This window comes from Salmo trutta, chromosome 29 (genome assembly GCF_901001165.1).
Source record: "Salmo trutta chromosome 29, fSalTru1.1, whole genome shotgun sequence".
Lineage (NCBI taxonomy): Eukaryota > Metazoa > Chordata > Actinopteri > Salmoniformes > Salmonidae > Salmo > Salmo trutta.
Window position 1 is genome coordinate 14960821 of NC_042985.1, and position 21516 is coordinate 14982336.

Sequence of the window (21516 nt, forward strand, 5' to 3'; positions counted from 1 at the left end):
TTGCGTTGTGCATAAGAACAGTCCTCAGCCGTGGTATATTGGACATATACCACACCCCCTCATGCCTTATTGCTTAATTATACTATGCCAAGATATTACATTTTACGGATCTTGTTTACATCATTCTCTATCTAATCTTTGCATCCTGTAGTACTAACTCAAAAAAGTTCTGGGACACTGTAAAGTCCATGGAGAATAAGAGCACCTCCTCCCAGCTACCCACTGCTCTGAGGCTAGGAAACACTGTTACCACAGATAAATCCACTATAATTGAGAATTTCAATAAGCATTTCTCTACGGCTGGCCATGCTTTCCACCTGGCTACCCCTACTCCGGTCAACTGCCCGGCACCTTCCACAGCAACCCGCCAAAGCCCCCACCATTTCTCCTTCACCCAAATCCAGATAGCTGATGTTCTGAAAGAGCTGCAAAATCTGGACCCATACAAATTAGCCGAGCTAGACAATCTGGACCCTCTCTTTCTAAAATTATCTGCCAAAATTGTTGCAACCCCTATTACTAACCTGTTCAACCTCTCTTTCGTATCGTCTGAGATTCCCAAAGATTGGAAAGGGGGTGACACTCTAGACCCAAACTGCTACAGACCTATATCGATCCTACCCTGTCTTTCTAAGGTCTTCGAAAGCCAAGTTAACAAACAGATTACCGACCATTTCGAATCCCACCGCACCTTCTCCGCTATGCAATCTGGTATATATATATCAATGATGTTGCTCTTGCTGCTGGAGATTCTCTGATCCACGTCTACGCAGATGACACCATTCGGTATACTTCTGGCCCCTCTTTGGACACTGTGTTAAGTAACCTCCAGACGAGCTTCAATGCCATACAACTCTCCTTCCGTGGCCTCCAACTGCTCTTAAACGCAAGTAAAACTAAATGCATGCTATTCAATCGATCACTGCCCGCACCTGCTCACCCGTCCAGCATCACTACTCTGGACGGTTCTGACTTAGAATATGTGGACAACTACAAATACCTGGGTGTCTGGCTAGACTGTAAACTCTCCTTCCAGACTCACATTAAGCATCTCCAATCCAAAATTAAATCTAGATTCGACTTCCTATATCGCAACAAAGCATCCTTCACTCATGCTGCCAAACATACCCTCGTAAAACTGACCATTCTACCGATCCTCGACTTCGGTGATGTCATCTATAAAATAGCCTCCAACACTCTACTCAACAAACTGGATGCAGTCTATCACAGTGCCATCCGTTTTGTCACCAAAGCCCCATACTGTCACGATAGACTTGGACTGGCTGATAGGTGGAATCAAGTGCAGGAGACAGAGGTGCTGGAGGTGAGTGTCTTTTAATGATCCTACTCACACACACGCCGAAAAGCACAGGGCGCTACACAAAGTTCCAGTAATAGTTAACTGCGCCCGTACAACACAAAAAATATAATTCCTAAGGCAAGGAGCGCAGCCCGGTAAATCTTTATACAAAAACAAAACTGTCGAAATCACACAACGTGGACAATAAACAATCCCGCACAAAATCCCAACTGAAAACACACCTTAAATAAGTCCCCACTAATGACATACACAAAACAGGTGCGGAACAGACAGACAAAACTAAACGACAGAAACAACGATCGGTGGCAGCTAATAGGCCGGCGACGACGACCGCCGAGCGCCGCCCGACCGAGGAGGGGCGCCACTTTCGTTGGATCCTGTGACAGTACCCCTCCCCTGACGCCGGCCTCGGGGACGGCCCGGAGGGCGAGGCGCCGGCCGATCCGGTCGGCGACGGTGGAAGTCCAGCAGCATAGAGGGGTCCAGAACGTCCGCCGCCGGAACCCAGCACCTCTCCTCCGGACCGTACCCCTCCCAGTCCACGAGGTACTGCAGGCCCCCTACCCGACGTCGGGAGTCCAGGATGACTCGGACTGTGTACGCCGGGCTCCCCCCGATGTCCAGGGGGGGCGGGGGGGCCTCCAGCACCTCACTGTCCTGCAGCAGACCAGCTACCACAGGCCTGAGGAGAGACACATGAAACGAGGGGTTAATACGGTAATACGAAGGAAGTTGTAACCTGTAACACACCTCGTTTATCCTCCTCAGGACTTTAAACGGCCCCACAAACCGCGGACCCAGCTTCCGGTAGGGCAGGCGGAGAGGCAGGTTCCGGGTCGAGAGCCAGACTCTATCCCCCGGGTTAAACACGGGGGCGTCACTGCGGTGGCGATCAGCGCTCTCCTTGTGCCGTTCGCTCGCCCTCCTTAAACATTCCTGGACCGCGTTCCAGGTCTCCTGAGAGCGCTTGACCCATGCCTCCACCGCAGGAGCCTCCGTCTGGCTCTGTTGCCATGGCACCAGGACCGGCTGATACCCCAGCACCACCTGGAAGGGTGACAGATTAGTGGAGGAGTGTCGCTGAGAGTTCTGGGCCATCTCGGCCCATGGCACGAACTGCGCCCACTCCCCTGGCCGGTCCTGGCAATACGACCGCAGGAACCTGCCCACATCCTGGTTAATGCGCTCTACCTGCCCATTAATCTCGGGGTGGAACCCCGAGGTCAGGCTGACCGAGACCCCCAGCCTCTCCATAAACGATTTCCACACCCTGGACGTAAACTGGGGACCTCGATCAGATACGATGTCCTCGGGCACCCCATAGTGCCGGAAGACGTGAGTGAACAGGGCCTCCGCGGTCTGCAGGGCTGTAGGAAGACCGGGCAAAGGGAGTAGACGGCAGGACTTAGAGAACCTGTCCACAACGACCAGGATCGCCGTGTTCCCCTGAGACGGCGGGAGATCCGTAAGGAAATCCACCGAGAGGTGAGTCCAGGGCCGCTGTGGAACAGGGAGGGGCTGTAATTTCCCTCGAGGTAGGTGCCTAGGAGCCTTACACTGAGCGCATACTGAACAGGACGAGACATAACGCCGGACATCCTCAGCCAAGGTGGGCCACCAGTACCTCCCCTTCAGGCCCCGCACTGTCCGTTCCACCCCAGGATGACCCGAGGAGGGTAGAGTATGGGACCATCGGATCAGGCGATCGCGAACATCAAGCGGAACGTATTTCAGGCCCACGGGACACTGCGGCGGAGTAGGTTCTGACAGACCCGCCCGCTCGATGTCCGCATCCACCTCCCATACCACCGGTGCCACCAGACAGGAGGCAGGAAGTATGGGAGTAGGATCGATGGTCCGCTCCTCGGTGTCGTAGAGACGCGACAGTGCGTCAGCCTTCCGGTTCCGGGAACCTGGAATGTACGAGAGAGTGAAGTTAAACCTTGTAAAAAACATGGCCCACTTCGCCTGACGGGGATTAAGCCTCCTCGCTGCCCGAATATACTCCAGGTTACGGTGGTCGGTCCAGATGAGAAAAGGGTGACGTGCCCCCTCAAGCCAATGTCTCCACACCGTCAAAACCCTGACCACGGCTAACAGCTCCCGGTCACCCACATCATAATTGCGCTCCGCCGGGCTCAGCTTCTTAGAAAAGAACGCGCATGGGCGGAGCTTCGGAGGAACGCCCGAGCGCTGCGATAGCACAGCTCCTACCCCAGCCTCGGACGCGTCCACCTCCACTATGAATGGCAAAGAGGGGTCCGGATGCGCCAGGACAGGTGCATTGGTAAACAGAGCCTTCAGACGATGGAAGGCTCTGTCCGCCTCTGCTGACCATCGTAGCCGCACCGGCCCCCCCTTCATCAGTGAGGTAATGGGAGCTGCTACCTGGCCAAAACCCTGGATAAACCTCCGATAGTAATTAGCGAACCCCAAGAACCGCTGCACCTCCTTCACAGTGGCTGGGGTTGGCCAATTACGCACAGCCGTCACGCGGTCACACTCCACCTCCACCCCCGAGGTGGAAATGCGATATCCTAGAAATGAGACGGCTCTTTTGAAGAACTCACATTTCTCAGCCTTGACGTATAGGTTATGCTCCAGCAGCCGCCCAAGCACTTTACGCACCAGGGACACATGCTCGGCGCGTGTGGCGGAGCAGATCAGGATGTCATCGATGTACACCACCACACCCTGCCCGAGCATGTCCCTAAGGACCTCATCCACAAAGGATTGGAAGATGGCGGGAGCATTCTTTAACCCATACGGCATGACGAGGTACTCATAATGGCCAGATGTGGTACTAAATGCGGTTTTCCACTCGTCTCCATCTCGGATGCGCACCAAGTTATACGCACTCCTGAGATCCAATTTCGTGAAGAAGCGCGCCCCGTGAAATGACTCCACTGCCGTAGCAATGAGAGGTAGCGGGTAACTGAAACCCACTGTGATAGCATTTAGACCTCTATAGTCAATACACGGGCGCAGACCTCCATCCTTCTTCTTCACGAAAAAGAAGCTCGAGGAGACGGGGGATTTAGAGGGCCGAATGTATCCCTGTCTCAAGGACTCAGTGACGTATGTATCCATAGCCACTGTCTCCTCCTGAGACAGAGGATACACGTGACTCCTAGGAAGAACCGCGTCAGCCTGGAGGTTTATCGCACAATCCCCTCGTCGATGGGGTGGTAATAGAGTCGCCTTCGTCTTACTGAAGGCGATAGCCAAATCGGCATACTCTGAGGGAATGTGCACGGTGGAGACTTGGTCTGGACTCTCCACCGTAGTCGCACCGATGGAAACTCCTATGCACCTACCTGAGCACTCCCTCGACCACCCCGTTAGAGCCCTCTGCCCCCACGAAATCTGGGGGTTGTGTGTGGCTAGCCAGGGGATTCCCAGTACCACTGGGAACGCTGGGGAGTCAATGATGAACAGGCTGATACGCTCCACATGACCCCCCCACGTCTGCATAACCAGTGGCACTGTGATCTCCCCTACTTGGCCTGACCCTAGCGGTCGACTATCTAGGGCGTGCACGGGGAAGGGGTGGTCCAGCTGAACCAGGGGAATCCCTAACCTCTTCGCTAACCCATGGTCCATAAAACTCCCAGCTGCACCTGAATCGACTAGCGCCTTATACTGGAAGTGAGGGGAAAAATTAGGGAAACAAACGGAGGTGTACAAGTGGTCGACAGGGGGCTCTGGGTGTGGCTGGTGCGGACTCACCTGGGGGGCCGAAGCAGTGCTCTGCCTGCCCTCCGAACTCCCGGAGGGACCTCTCCAGCACCGGTCCACAGTGTGTCCTCTGTGTCCACATCGGGTGCAGGAGAGACCCCTCCCTCCGGTCCTCCTCGGTGCAGCCCCCCCTATCTCCATGGGCTGTGGAGCGGGAGGACTGGTAGGCGGAACGAACAGGCCCCGACTGGAACGTCCCTGGGCAGCCAGCAGGTTGTCCAATCTAATGGACAAATCCACCAGTTGGTCCAGAGTGGAGGTGTTGTCCCTACATGCCAGCTCCCGGCGGACGTCCTCGCGAAGGCTGCACCTATAGTGGTCTATCAGGGCCCGCTCATTCCACCCCGATCCAGCGGCGAGAGTCCGGAATTCCAATGCGAAATCCTGAGCGGTCCTCGTCTCCTGTCTCAAATGGAATAGTAGCTCACCCGCCGCCCTGCCCTCCGGGGGATGATCGAAAACCGCCCGGAAGCGGCAGGTGAACTCAGGGTAGTCACCCCGGGCCGAGTCTGGACCATCCCAGACCGCATTGGCCCATTCCAGGGCTCGACCCGTGAGACACGAGACGAGGACGCTCACCCTCTCTTCGTCGGAGGGAGGGGGGCGGACGGTCGCCAGGTACAGTTCCAGTTGGAGGAGGAACCCCTTGCACCCAGCGGCCGTCCCATCGAACTCCCTTGGAGGTGAAATCCGGATCCCGCTTGCACCTGCTTCAGTGGATGTGGGTAGGGGCGCAGGGTGAGGGACCGGAGCTGGTCCTGCTGGGGAGGCACTTCTCTCCCATCTCTCCAATCGGGCCAACACCTGATCCATGGCCGAGCCTAGGCGGTGGAGGAGGCCGGCATGCTGGGAGACCTGCTCAGCCATGGATGGCACTTCTGCTCCTGCTGACTCCATCAGTTTGCGGTGCGGGATTCTGTCACGATAGACTTGGATTGGCTGATAGGTGGAATCAAGTGCAGGAGACAGAGGTGCTGGAGGTGAGTGTCTTTTAATGATCCTACTCACACACACGCCGAAAAGCACAGAGCGCTACACAAAGTTCCAGTAATAGTTAACTGCGCCCGTACAACACAAAAAATATAATTCCTAAGGCAAGGAGCGCAGCCCGGTAAATCTTTATACAAAAACAAAACTGTCGAAATCACACAACGTGGACAATAAACAATCCCGCACAAAATCCCAACTGAAAACACACCTTAAATAAGTCCCCACTAATGACATACACAAAACAGGTGCGGAACAGACAGACAAAACTAAACGACAGAAACAACGATCGGTGGCAGCTAATAGGCCGGCGACGACGACCGCCGAGCGCCGCCCGACCGAGGAGGGGCGCCACTTTCGTTGGATCCTGTGACACATACACTACCCACCATTGCGACCTGTACGCTCTCATTGGTTGGCCCTCGCTTCATACTCGTCGCCAAACCCACTGGCTACAGGTTATCTACAAGTCTCTGCTAGGTAAAGCCCCGCCTTATCTCAGCTCACTGGTTACCATAGCAGCACCCACTCGTAGCACGCGCTCCAGCAGGTATATCTCACTGGTCACCCCCAAAGCCAATTCCTCCTTTGGTCGTCTTTCCTTCCAGTTCTCTGCTGCCAATGACTGGAACGAACTGCAAAAATGTAACGATCGTCGCCTGGTGACGAGGAAGCGGACCAAAACGCAGCTGGGAGCGAATACATGTTTATTCAACACACTAGAATTAAACATGTACACAAAATCAAGAAAAAACTGCCAATACGTTACGTGCTCAAATAGCGAGACAACACCCCACAAACAGCGTGGGGAAAACAGCACTTAAATGTGATCCCAGGAATCGACAGAACCCAACCTAGAATTTCCCACCTAGAGCCTACACAAGGCTAAAACGTAAACAAAACACAAACCAAGGAAAAATACCTAACATGACACACCCTGACCCAATATCCCCGAGTTCACCTGGTCAGGGCGTGACAGAACCCCCCCCCCCCAACGGTGCGTACTCCCGGCGCACCAAACTTAAGTCTATTAGGGGGGGACCCGGGTGGGCGCCTCACCCTCGGTGGAGGCTCTGGCCCCGGGCGTGTTCTTTCCCCCGCCTTCACCTTAACCCTACCCCTCTGGCCCGGACTGGACCACTGTGGAGCGGCATGCTCAGGCTCCGGAGCGGAGCTGTCGACCGGAACAGGATTGGGCACCGGTGGACCGGACACGGGCCGTGCCGGACTGTGGACACGCACCGTGGGCTTGGTGCGGGGAACAGGAATGGGCCGGACAGGACTGTGGACACGCACCGTGGGCTTGGTGCGGGGAACAGGAACTGGCCGGACAGGACTGTGGACACGCACCGTGGGCTTGGTGCGGGGAACAGGGACGGGCCGGACAGGACTGTGGACACGCACCGTGGGCTTGGTGCGGGGAACAGGTATGGGCCGGACAGGACTGGGGACACGCACCACTGACTTGGTGCGGGGAGCAGGGACGGGCCGGACAGGACTGGGGACACGCACCACTGACTTGGTGCGGGGAGCAGGGACGGGCCGGACAGGACTGGGGACACGCACCACTGACTTGGTGCGGGGAGCAGGAATGGGCCGGGCCGGAGGGCAGTCTGGCAGCTCGGGACAGTCTGGGCAGTCTGGCCACTCCGGCAGTTCAGGGCAGTCTGGCCACTCCGGCAGTTCAGGGCAGTCTGGCCACTCCGGCAGTTCAGCGCAGTCTGGCCACTCCGGCAGTTCAGCGCAGTCTGGCCACTCTGGCAGTTCAGCGCAGTCTGACCACTCCGGCAGTTCAGCGCAGTCTGGCCACTCCGGCAGTTCAGCGCAGTCTGACCACTCCGGCGACTGTTGACTGGCGGGCAGCTCCGACGACTGTTGACTGGCGGGCAGCTCCGACGACTGTTGACTGGCGGGCAGCTCCGACGACTGTTGACTGGCGGGCAGCTCCGACGACTGTTGACTGACGGGCAGCTCCGACAACTGTTGACTGGCGGGCAGCTCCGACGACTGTTGACTGGCGGGCAGCTCCGACGACTGTTGACTGGCGGGCAGCTCCGACGACTGTTGACTGGCGGGCCCCACCGGAGGCCTAGTCCTGGGAGGTGGCACAGGACGGACCAGGATGGGAAGACCCACTGGAGGCCTGGTCCGAGGAGGAGGCACAGGATAAACCGGGCTGTGGGGGAGCACTGGAGTTCTGGTACGGACACTCCTTACCCACACTCCAGGCTGAATGCCCACTTTGGCCCGGCACGGGCGGAGAGCAGGCATTGGGCGAACTGGACCCTCCCAGCGCTCTGGAGACACAGTGCGCAACGCCGGCGCAGGATAACCTGGATCGAGGAGGCGCACCGGAGACCAGACGCACTGAGCTGGCACCATCCGCCCTGGCTCGATGCCTGCACTCGCATAGCACTTGCGGGGGGCTGGTATGTAGCGCACCGGGCTTTGAACGCGCACTGGGGACACCGTGCGCTCCACAGCATAACACGGTGTCTTACCAGAGCCACGCTGCTTCCGGTAAGCACGGGGAGTTAGCTTAGGTCTACCACCTGACTCCGCCAATCTCCCCGTGTGCCCCCCCCCAAAAAAATTGTGGGGCTGCCTCCCGTGTCCGTTGCTCTCCCTCTCCTCATACCAGCGCCTCTCAGCTCTCGCCGCCTCGATCTCCCACTGCGGGCGGCGATAATCCCCAGCTTGAGCCCATGGTCCTTTCCCATCCAGGATTTCCTCCCAAGTCCATGACTCCAGATAGCCTTTCTCCTGGTGCCTCTCCTTGTTCTTGCCAGCCCTCCTCCGCTGCTTGGTCCGTTGTTGGTGGGGTGTTCTGTAACGATCGTCGCCTGGTGACGAGGAAGCGGACCAAAACGCAGCTGGGAGCGAATACATGTTTATTCAACACACTAGAATTAAACATGTACACAAAATCAAGAAAAAACTGCCAATACGTTACGTGCTCAAATAACGAGACAACACCCCACAAACAGCGTGGGGAAAACAGCACTTAAATGTGATCCCAATCAGAGACAATTAGCGACAGCTGTCTCTGATTGGGAATCGACAGAACCCAACCTAGAATTTCCCACCTAGAGCCTACACAAGGCTAAAACGTAAACAAAACACAAACCAAGGAAAAATACCTAACATGACACACCCTGACCCAATATCCCCGAGTTCACCTGGTCAGGGCATGACAAAAAATCTCTGAAGCTGGAGACTCATATCTCCCTCACTAGCTTTAAGCACCAGCTGTCAGAGCAGCTCACAGATCACTGCACCTGAACATAGCCCATCTGTAAACAGCCCATCTATCTACCTACCTCATCCCCATACTGTATTTATTTATCTTGCTCCTTTGCACCCCAGTATCTCTACCTGCACATTCATCTTCCGCACATCTACCATTCCAGTGTTTAATTGCTATATTGTAATTACTTCGCCACCATGGCCTATTTATTGCCTTAACTTACCTCATTTGCACTCACTGTATATAGACTTTTTTGTTTTATTTTGTTCTACTGTATTATTGACTGTATGTTTGTTTATTCCATGTGTAACTCTGTGTTGTTGTATGTGTCGAATTGCTATGCTTTATCTTGGCCAGGTCGCGGTTGCAAATGAGAACTTGTTCTCAACTAGCCTACCTGGTTAAATAAAGGTGAAATAAAATAAAGAAAGAAATCCATCTGTATCTCTTCATTTCTCTGGACAGATTGGGGCATCCTAATACTGCTCCATATAGGATGACTACGTACACTGAGAGAATATACTCTATACTGAGAGTGACTACAGCAGGAGTCTTCATTGCTCCTGTGCTGACTGTGGATCCTGCAGGTACTGCTGCAGAGTCCTGAGCTACCCCAGTGACATCATCACTGGCTGAGGAGAGAGGGAGCATGCAGCGGTTGCAAAGTGAGCTAAAAGACTATATTTTTGCTTCCTGCCTGCACCACAACGAAATCTAGCAGCAACATCTCTGTTGCTATCGTGGTGTGTGCGTGCGCATGTGCGCACGTGTCTCTGTGTGCGTCTGTGTGTGTTTGTGTAAAAACAGCCACAAAAACATGTGTGCTGTGATGCCTGCAATCGTAGCAGTCTGAGGTAGAGGTGAAACGCTCAATGGAATACTCACTCCTGGCACACATTTGTATTATTTATTGTCGTGGGTCGGCACAGCAACAGTAGAGCCGCTTGAACCCCAAACACACAGTCAGAGACAGCTTCGTCATCACTGCCTCACTGCTGACGGAAGCAGCCTGTCAGTCCGCTCTGCAGGCAGGCACACTGTGGCTGGAATGTCTATCTGACAGGACTAGGTTCATGTTCACTAAGCTGCAGAGAAAGGTGTTTATCTATCAAGGTTTGTGAGCAACAGAACTGTGCTTATGTTCCAGTAAGGCAGAACATTGTACTTTATAACCAGTAATGTATGCTCTGGTATGTTCCTGATATGTAATAGGACATGATGTGGTATTAATGTGTATTGTCTGGTAATTTCTTAGTATAATTCAAAACAACTAGTAACTAATTAATGACCCAAATAAACAAACAATTCATAGGCGATTAGTGTGTAACTGCATTTTTACCATGGAAGTAAATACCATATCAAAATATTTCTGTGCTTCTTATCCGACACTCTACAGGTCACCTGGGACTGGTGTGGTTAAAGGTCCACTTCTGGTGCTGCTGGCTAAATATGGAGGTGTAAGGTTTCATGCAACGCCTGCCTGAAGTTGGCACTCAACCAGAGAAGTTTGTTTTGTTCTGTCAAACTGCTATGGAGTATACCGTATCTTAACAGCTGTACAGCACTGACTCCAGGAATGGGTTAGGGCACAGCAGCTCAGATGCATGCAGCTTAACCAAGTACTAGAGAGATGCATGTTGGGTTTATCAGTTGTCATGGTGAGTAGTTAGTAAAAGTAAAGGAGAAAACTCACCAGACCAATTGTCGGTCTGCACAGTAGAGGGCTGCTCGCTCACCGTTCGCTTGCTGTCAGAGCGGTGGGATATAGGGACCACCCACCGTCGGCCACTGACCAGAATGACCATCATTTTCGCCCGTTTCTACATGTAGAATCGCTTTGCACTTGGTTTGCAAATTACGGCCACCACTCTGTTCAGAGGTGGTAAGTAGTCTCGCCGGCAGACGCTCGACAATCCTACCGGTCTCTCCATGTTGTAGTAGTAAAAAACAGCACCATTTCAAGCTGTCAGTGACAAGGATGCAAATGTTTAAATTCTGAAATTTGTCCCTCTGAAAGAGCAGCAATCAAAGGGACAAGCTGAAGCAGTCAGTGTCTGCATCCTAAATGGCACCCTATTCCCCATGAAGTGCACTACTTTTGACCATAGCCTCATAGAGCCCTGATCAAAAGTAGGGCACTAAATTGGGAATAGGGTGACATTTGGGATGTACCCGTGACATCATTAGAATCATGGTTATTACTGTCATGACAGCAAATCATCCTAATCTGAGAGAGCACCACAGCCTTGGAGGATTTATCTCACTATTCCTCTACATTATGGATTAACCATGTTGTTGCAGGGCGCCTTCGAATCAAAGTGACATGCGTTGTGTAGAGTCAGCTCTGTGGCGTCAGGACTGGTTCAAATAGTATTTGTGAGCGTTTGCTTGAGTCTGTTTGCCTTTACTGTACGATTCCATTAGTTCTACTGCACCAGGCATATTCAAATAAACACAACTGAAGTATTTGAAAGACAACAAATACTATTTGAACCATGGCCTGGTGGAATAGAGTAGGCCTGTAGCTAGAGGGACTGATAAGCAGAACTGTGGCTGTCTAAATCACATCTTACTTCTATTCTAGGTTCTATTAAGCCTGAGCCAGCAGTTAGAAATACATATAAATAGGGGAACAGCAATCCCAGTCCCAGGATTATCATGGGGTGAAATGATCCCACTTGGAACCCTCTCTCTCTCCCGTGATGTAATGTTCACTCTAGGTGGAATTTCAGTTCCAGGATTTATTTGGTATTGCATCTAGGAGAGATTATTTTTGACTGGGAATGATTGGGGATTATCCCATATGCAGTTTTAAGAAGTCCTTTTGGTAATAACATGTTCATGTACAGTAACAAATGCACATATGACAGTCCAACTTTAAACAAAGTACAATTTATAAAGGCTTTATATAGCATACTTTATAAGCACAACATAAATGCTTCACAAAGAATCTGTAAGTGTATGTCATAATCTATAAATGGTGTATAAACATACATAGTGTGTTGTGTCACATTTGGCAATTGACACTACAGTGGGAATGGTTATGTCACCCTTTATAGAGCATGATATACGCTTATAGATTATTTGTGAAGCATTTTTGCAGTGCTTACGAAGCCTTTATGTATGCTATTAAAAGCCTTAAAGTTGTACTTCGTTTAAAGTGGGACTCAACAACTAAATGTGCTAATATGATCAAAAGACGAGAATTGTATAATAATTAAGAAAATGCTTAGATAATTTTAGATAATCTTTGTTAAATTTCAACGGTCTGCTTGTATTTTGACAATAGGAACATAATTATGATCAAACTGTATGGTATAGGCATGAGAAGAAAGAAACGCGAACTTGACATCTACAATAGGCTTTTCTATCTGAATGTAGGCTCCAAAAACAAAGCTGCCTAGCCCTTTCCTGCAGTCAATGACCAAAAGCACCCTCTTTGGCCTCATGGGTGAAATGTTATTAATATTTTCCCTAATTTAATCATTATTAAAGATTATTTTAAAAAACCTGACCGAAATCCGGTGTTTCTATGTCAAACTGTTTTGTTATATTTCAATCTTCTGTAATGTATATAAAGTGTAATATTGGGATGCAAACTCAGAATGTAATACATTTCAACTGTATATCTGCATGGTACAGGTGTCTTGCTTTTTTAAGCCCATAACCATGTGTGTGAAGTGTATACTTTTGTTTCAGGGTAGATGTGTTTAAGACTACCTAGAATCACTGTGTGTGAACCTGATTTAGCCCACTACAGTAAAAGTTTAACAAACCCCAACATTACCAGGCAACACACCAGGCAGTAAACAACATAACTTAACAACGCCCACTTAGACGAAAGCAGCGGAAGTCTATTTCAATAATGCATTTACAAGACAAAATCAGAACTCCATCCAAGTCCTGCATTTGACTTCCAGGGAACGGTGGTGATTTCATTAGTGCACCACAGAATGCAGCATCTTGACTGAGGCCTGTAGACTGTGGACGTCCCAAATGGCACCCTACTTTGACCAGACTCCTATGCACCCTAGTCCAATATAGTGCACTACATAGGGTGCCATTTGGGACACCACCACTGCCTCTGTGCCAGTGCCTCAGTCACCCATACTGATGAGGAGGAGAGGACTTCTCTGCTCATCTGGATCAATAACGTTCTATGAAAGACAGAGACAAATTTAATTCAAGCTCCTGTCTAAAGTCATTAATAAATGTACTTGTTTCTTTTTTAAACCTGTATGAATTCCAGGTGAATTGAAGATGATAAAAGTAAGGAATGCCAATGTGCCATAAGACTAGAAGAGCTTTGGGGAAAATACAGTACACTTCAAGACTTGGCTAGGAGTGATTCCAGTTTCCTTCAGGGTGAGCAAGACCAAACACCATCAGAAGTTAAAATGCTCATCTTGCCACAAAGTCAGTGCATCTAAAAATCTTGAGTTCCCTCCTTTTTTTAAAGGTTTATTTAATTACTGCAGTGGGCTAAACCAGGGTCACAGTGTTTCTTGGTAGTCTGAAACACATCTACTTTGAAACACACATGGTTATAGGCTTACAAAAAAGAAGATACCTGTACCATTTCAGATCATTTTGAGTTTGCATCCCAATGTTACACATTATATACATCACAGAAGGCAGAACTATAACAAAACCGTTTAACATATAAAACAGGATTTTCAGCATTTTTTTTTAACAATGTTGATTAATGAAATTATGAAAAATATTAATTACATTCCACCCATGAGGCCACTAGATGGCACTTTGGTCATTCGACCGTAATCAGTATCATAAAGGGTTTGAATATGTCCTGTTCCAAACCACCCTGTAACAATAGAGAGCAGCAGATCCAGAGATGCATTCTGAATAGAACCAGAGAGCACATTAGAAGCTGAGTACGGCTGTGAGCAGTGCAGCCCTAAAGCGTTGAGGTACACAGACTAATAATGCCCAAATGCAGTATATAAAGAGCTGAAGCTCTCTTTCTCCCATACACTCTCTCACATGTTCTCTTCTATCTATCTATCTATCTATCTATCTATCTATCTATCTATCTATCGTCTGTCTGTCTGTCTGTCTGTCTGTCTGTCTGTCTGTCTGTCTGTCTGTCTGTCTGTCTGTCTGTCTGTCTGTCTGTCTGTCTGTCCATCTACCTCCCCTTCCCTCTCTCTGTGAGAGAATTGCAGATCAGCAACAACGGTCTGAGAGTGATTCAAATGTGACTTGTGACAAGCCTTAAAATGTGTGTCCTGGAGACGTGTCTTGTGTTTCAATACTTTGTCTCTCTCTTAGAGCAGATGCAAGGACCTGATCAGGCATGGATCAGCAAAAGGAAGGCCAGGGTCATTACAATACTCAGAAAGTCAGAGGTTCTGTTACAAAGAACACAAAAAAATGGTCATGTTGATTGATTGCAGATTGATTGCAGATTGATTGCAAATGGCTGATTGATTGACTGACCTCTTCTTATACTGTAGATTCTCTGAAAAGGTATCAACATTTGTTTACAGACTTTACATGGTTGGTGTTAAATCCTACCATTTCCTTTCAATTCAGTGTTTCAGTCACATTGGAAAGTAGGCTATAGTTTTCTTTGTTGTCAGATCCCAGAGATGTTGTGGATGGTCTTCACCATGTCAGTACATATTGTCATTGCTAATATGATGGTAAGGAGAACTGCCACATCTCTAAGCGTCCAGGTTAGGAGACACACTCACAAACTGTTATTGATGCTGATTATCACTCTCTACCTAGGCCAAGGCCAGTCTAAGACCCAGACAAACATAGAACATGCTGATTATCACTCTACCTAGGCCAAGGCCAGTCTAAGACCCAGACAAACATAGAAAATGCTGATTATCACTCTACCTAGGCCAAGGCCAGTCTAAGACCCAGACAAACATAGAACATACTGATTATCACTCTCTTCCTAGGCCAAGGCCAGTCTAAGACCCAGACAAACATAGAACATGCTGATTATCACTCTACCTAGGCCAAGGCCAGTCTAAGACCCAGACAAACATAGAACATGCTGATTATCACTCTACCTAGGCCAAGGCCAGTCTAAGACCCAGACAAACATAGAAAATGCTGATTATCACTCTACCTAGGCCAAGGCCAGTCTAAGACCCAGACAAACATAGAACATGCTGATTATCACTCTCTACCTAGGCCAAGGCCAGTCTAAGACCCAGACAAACATAGAACATGCTGATTATCACTCTACCTAGGCCAAGGCCAGTCTAAGACCCAGACAAACATAGAACATGCTGATTATCACTCTACCTAGGCCAAGGCCAGTCTAAGACCCAGACAAACATAGAAAATGCTGATTATCACTCTACCTAGGCCAAGGCCAGTCTAAGACCCAGACAAACATAGAACATGCTGATTATCACTCTCTACCTAGGCCAAGGCCAGTCTAAGACCCAGACAAACATAGAACATGCTGATTATCACTCTACCTAGGCCAAGGCCAGTCTAAGACCCAGACAAACATAGAACATGCTGATTATCACTCTCTACCTAGGCCAAGGCCAGTCTAAGACCCAGACAAACATAGAAAATATGAAAAGTGTCATAGATCAATAGATGATCCATAGATGATCAATACTGTATGATGAACGATTCAGGACAGTTGAGGTCCACCGAAGCCATGCTTCCAAAATGCAGCCAGCAGAATGACATCAAATACCCCATGAGATACATTAGATCTTTACACATTTAATACGCAATGCAGATGACGGTTTTCTCTATTTTCATCAAGCTGTCATGTGATGCGCACAGGTAGCAGATACTCAGACGAAAGACATGACCCACAGTGGGGCAACCAACGGTGACAGCAACAGCGTCAATATAATAGGTTCCCTGCTTGCTAAACAGGAACTGACCTGGATCGTGCAGGTGTACTCCGAGTCATCCAGCAGCCTCACGGTACAGTTGTATTCTCGTTCCAGATTCCTGATGCTGCCACTCATGAAACGGCTCAGCATCTTCTTGCTCTGTGTCTGTGTATGGGACCACAAAAAACTGCACACAGCATAGATGTAATGTCACATCAACAACGTCCCTCCTCTTTGGTCCAACACCTGGATAGCATACAGCGGTGGTTGAGCATCGTATTTCCGGTAGCCCAGATGTGATATTGCACTGAATGCTCAACGGCTGGGCAACCAAATAATGTATACTGTATCACTCAATGTGATAAAATGTTAGCCTGCTGCTGATGTCCAGTTAAACTGTTATCATACCTCCACACTCTTCATTGCTCTCTTCACTCAAATGCTGCTGGGCGGGCCACGGACGAGTCTCTGAATGACGTGTCTGCGCGCAAACGACAGCCAAAGCCGAGGAAATTGGCTACATTTCTGTGTGTAAACCACAGGTTGGTTCTCCGCGGGAGCAATGTGACGAATAGTAATTTCGAATCTCCCACGTTTCCATCAGAATGCAGGGCCATGCCCATCAGCTGAAATAATACGAATAGCCAGCAAGGACTGCTCGACCTGATTAGATGAGCTGCTCAGTTCAAGAGCTGTTTACATTGTATTTCAAATCGCACCGTATGTAAATGAGTACATCATGCGCTCGAGGAGAGCCGCTGGAAAGGAGGTTGGCGAGCAGGAGGTGTTCATCGTAGACTGTTTCATAATACAGAGAATGCTATAGTCATATTTTTCTAGATTCAACCTTTGAAATAACCTAGGGAATATGCAATATGCAATGTCCATAACCACTGAGGTGAGGGAAAACAATGATAATGTAACTTATTATAGCCTAATATGCCTATAATTGATCTCATCCAGGGAGTCTATAATTTATTGCATAGACTAGGCCTACTATTAGGATTGTCTGGTAATGCAATAGGCTATTGGCTCCCTCAGGTGGTGTGTAATTTCTAGTGCAGTCTGCTCTTGGTAGTCTTGAGCAGGTGGGCCACTAGACCACTAGGAGGAGCCGCCGGAAATGGTTGACATAACGGTATGTACCTGCCCTACCTGCTTTACCGTTATCTCAGTGTGCGCTTATAATAAGTAGAGGGGTGGATGGGATCGCAGATTCTTTTTAATCGATTAATTATTGGGATTAAGACAGAATAGGCTATCAACACATGTGGAATGCATGTAGCTGTAGGAGATGAATATATTACGCTACACAACAGTCCTGTGAGTGTGAAGCTGTCAATGATATCACTTATCAATTAGGCCTATCATTAATGAAAGACTGTTTCAACCAAGTTGTATTTAACCCGTAAGAGTCTAAACCCTGTCTATGTTCTACTAAGCTATATGGAATTGTTTTAAAAAGGTCATACCAAGGATCATTTAGCTATTTGGTTTTGAATTTTAAGACCCCTTGAAGTATAAAAAATAAATATACACAAATTATTTGATGAAACATTTTATTTGGCCTTACTGCTATTAGCCCATACAAACGCATTGAATAACAGATTCACTACATGGAACAACACCTAGTCCCCCCAAAAAATCAAAAGGAAGTTTGTTCTGAGGTGTCTGTCCTATATCTGAGAGATATAAGAAAGCTCAGGAAACATTTGTTATTTTTGTTGACATATATTTGACCCCTTAGTTTTGGCACTTAACAGTCTAACGCCTCGATAACACACCAACAGGGTAAAAAAGAGTACGCAGCATCATCTGGATATGTATTCCACAACATTTCAACTTTCACCTTCTGCTACCATTTCTGCCAAGCCGTCTACACATACAGTTTAATGCATATGTTCAATAAATCCAACGTCTGCACCACACAGAACACACTGCAACTACCTCTGCAACGCAATGCTGCAAGGCAACCACAGCGTTCCATTGGAAATGAATGTACTTCTGGTGTACCAAAATGCAAGGACTCTGTCGGTGTGATCGAGGAGTGAGCCCTGTCAAAGCCGGTGGGAGGGTTTTGTTCTACTAAGCTATATGGAATTGTTTTAATAAGGTCATACCATGGATCATTTTGCTATTTGATTTTTAATGTTAAGACCCCTTGAAGTATCAAAAAATATATATAAAAAAATGTGTAGAGGGTAAGCTAATCCTAGGTCTTTGCTAATGCTAACTTCTGGGACAGGCCTATGGTGCTGTTAAAATTCTGATATGTGTTCAACATTACATGAGTGGGCAAATACTTTTTAACAACAGGAGAAAACACATTTACCAATCATCATTCATGGACATGACAGCATGCTAGTAACACCTGTTTGTGATGGCATGCGGCAGTTGATTGGTTCATGGCACTGCAGAATGGGTGTGGTCACAAGCATAAATGTGACCCTGAGTGAGGAAGGGTGTCTGGGTGTTGTTCAGCTGTCCTTCCACAGGGTCAAGTCTTCTTCCTGTTTCTCCTTCTGGCCTTGGGAGTCAACACGGTCTGGGTGTGAATAACCAAGAGATGATGTCATAGATTCAGCAGCCCAGGACAGTCTTACAAATCCAAGCCCAGTTTCCACAGTGACCTGACCCCAGGCTGTCAAACATCAAAACAACCCTACTGGCTGGCTGGGGGGTAAGGAGCGAGAACAGGACTTGGCATCATGCTACCTGCGGGGGGTAAACAGCACTCCAATATAGCCTATATATAGTGCACTACATTTGACCAGAGGTCAGAAGTGGTGCATTACATAGGGAATAGGGTACTATTTAGGACATACCCCAGGACAGCCAGCCAATCACTCTGGCACAAGACGTCATGTCAACACCTAGCCGCTCCAATTAGCTTGGATCTTAACCCTCATGAGTCCAATCGAAACGGAACACCATGTTCCATAGTTCCGATACCCTAAATGTGATATGTTGTATTTTAATCTTAGCCGATATGTATCCTGATGGAAGCCATTTGAAGCTAGACGCACTACTGTATATCTTACATAGCTTTGTGATCTCAGTCACACACACACAATGTTTATGAAAGCCTAGCAGTCTGAAAAGTCAGTGGAGTTTAATGTTCTGCTTTCACCAAACAGTAATTAATTGTTGGCCCACCTGGGTGCATGTGAGGATGTCTATAAGAGTGATAACACAGAAGTTTCATAGTAGTGTGCCACACGCAGTCTACTTCCTGCTCGTTTGCTAGTGGAACACTAGAGGGAAGTAGTGAAGCGTTCAGTACTGCGTAAACTCAGGCACCTGCTGTAAGCAGGGTATTTGTACTCTTTACAGAGAACAGCACCTGTTTGAAATGAAATTATTACATTTCTAAACTGTACAGAGAAGTGTATTTGTATCCAATGAGACATTGACTTGAGTGACTTTACACAGATGTGTAAAGTCACTCAAGTCAATATCTCATTGGATACAAATACACTTCTCTGTACAGTTTAGAAATGTAATAATTTAATTTCAGTCATATTGTAGTAGGCCTACATTAATTATATCTATGGGCCTACATCTGAAGGGGCTCTGGTTGTGTTTAGCTGCTGTTGAAACTGCTGAGGCCTAGAGATGACATAGGACACCATGATGATAAATGTATTAATTTGATCATAATTATGGGATCAGTTATCCTATATCCTGTATAGCTGACAGGCAGATAAGCATTACAACTTCTACCATTTCTAAATACTGTAGAAATCAACATGTTGTGTCATATCAGAACCAACATGATATCTTGTATCACAGCTGTAGAGTAAATCAAGTTACCTGGTTCTACATGACCTTGTAACAGAGTGGGAGGAAGCTGGGTGAAAGGTTCAGGGCCATGAGGCGTTAAAGGTCACTATTTACAATGTCAATGAAGTGGATTATGACCCCGCCGGCCATGGTGGAATCAAGATGAAGTTACAGCGGCTCAGCCCCTTATCTACTACCACACCAGAACAGAAGTACTATATCCCAACAAGGTGACATAAAGAAGTCCTCCTTCCTCTTTAACAGCCACTCACCTTGTGATAACGTGATTTAATTGGCTGCTTTTTGGTTTCACTTATAGCGGCACAGTTTACTCATTATTTTGGGCAAGCACATTGCTCTATGCTGTCTTGCATTGATTGAAGAAGGCTTGTATAACCATTTTACAGTCATTCAGAATTGGATATTAGCGTTACAGAGCGTATAAATTAGTATAGAAACATTCCTTATGAGGTTGCTGTCCAAAATTAGCAAGAGATTGCCTTGTAAAAGAGTAAAAACGGGATGAACTCCAGAAAATGTTGATAAATATGTCAGTTCCATCAACAGAAACAGAAGCCGTTGAAGCAGCATTTCGTCTGTCTTGTATAACTATTTTGGCATGGGATTATGTTAATGTAAAGGCAGTTACAATGGTGTTCCTGAACATCATTCACAGACATCTATAAATCTGTCCAACAAGGCTACAGGACGTTAGGATCTGCTATAGATAGCCCGGTATGACGCTACGCAATACAAAAACACGCTTTTCAAACCCACCATCTGATCCAGACCATGAGGTCAACACAAATAATAACGTAATGTCTGAGTATCAGGTTTCCTCATTTATGCAATGGGATAATTATCATAAATCAGCTATAAATTCAATACAATTACAATAATGTGATTTTCGATTTCCATAATCAGTGGGCAAAACATAAGGTGTAACAAAAGCTACTATCAGGTATGAAGGTAAGACCCAGATGCAGACAACGTTGAATTAACACTTGTTTAATAATCCAACAGGGGCAAGCAATAGACAGGTCAACGCAGGCAGGGGTCTGATAACCAGAGGTGGAGCAACAGTACCAGACGGCAGACAGGCTCAGGGTAGGCAGCGGTCAATAATCCAGAGGTGGGGCAAAGGTACAGGTCAGCAGGCGAGCTCAGGGTCAGGCAGGCTCAGAGACAGGACAGGCAAGGGTCAAAACCAGCAGGGCACGAAAAAGAGAGACTGGAAAAAGCAGGAGCTGAGACACAAAAACTGGTTGACTTGACAAACAAGACAAACTGGCAACAGACAAACAGAGAACACCGGTATAAATACACAGGGGATAATGGGAAGATGGGCGACACCTGGAGGGGGGTGGAGACAATCACAAAGACAGGTGAAACAGATCAGTGTGTGACAGCTACTTTAGACGTCCACTATACCAACGATGTACCCAAGGCAGCCTCTGTGAGGTCAAAGAGGATATCAACCAAATTTTACATAATCTGAGAGCCTTGTACAATCTGTCAATCTCTCTTTCCACACATCTTGTAGAAAATCCCTTCCATTACGTCATAGGCCAGGTGTTTCAGGGTCATGTGACATAGCCTCG

General features: G+C 48.1%; 1 protein-coding gene across 1 annotated transcript in view; it reads right to left on the minus strand.

Annotated features, from left to right (window-relative positions):
* LOC115166990 (FERM domain-containing protein 5) overlaps positions 1–16807 on the minus strand; it is a 147090-nt gene extending 130283 nt beyond the window's left edge. The window contains exon 1 of the mRNA XM_029720980.1: positions 16181–16807. Within this exon, the coding sequence (XP_029576840.1) occupies positions 16181–16282 (102 nt within the window). The 5' untranslated portion in view covers positions 16283–16807. The remainder of the gene's footprint in view (positions 1–16180) is intronic.
* Positions 16808–21516: the final 4709 nt, after the last annotated feature.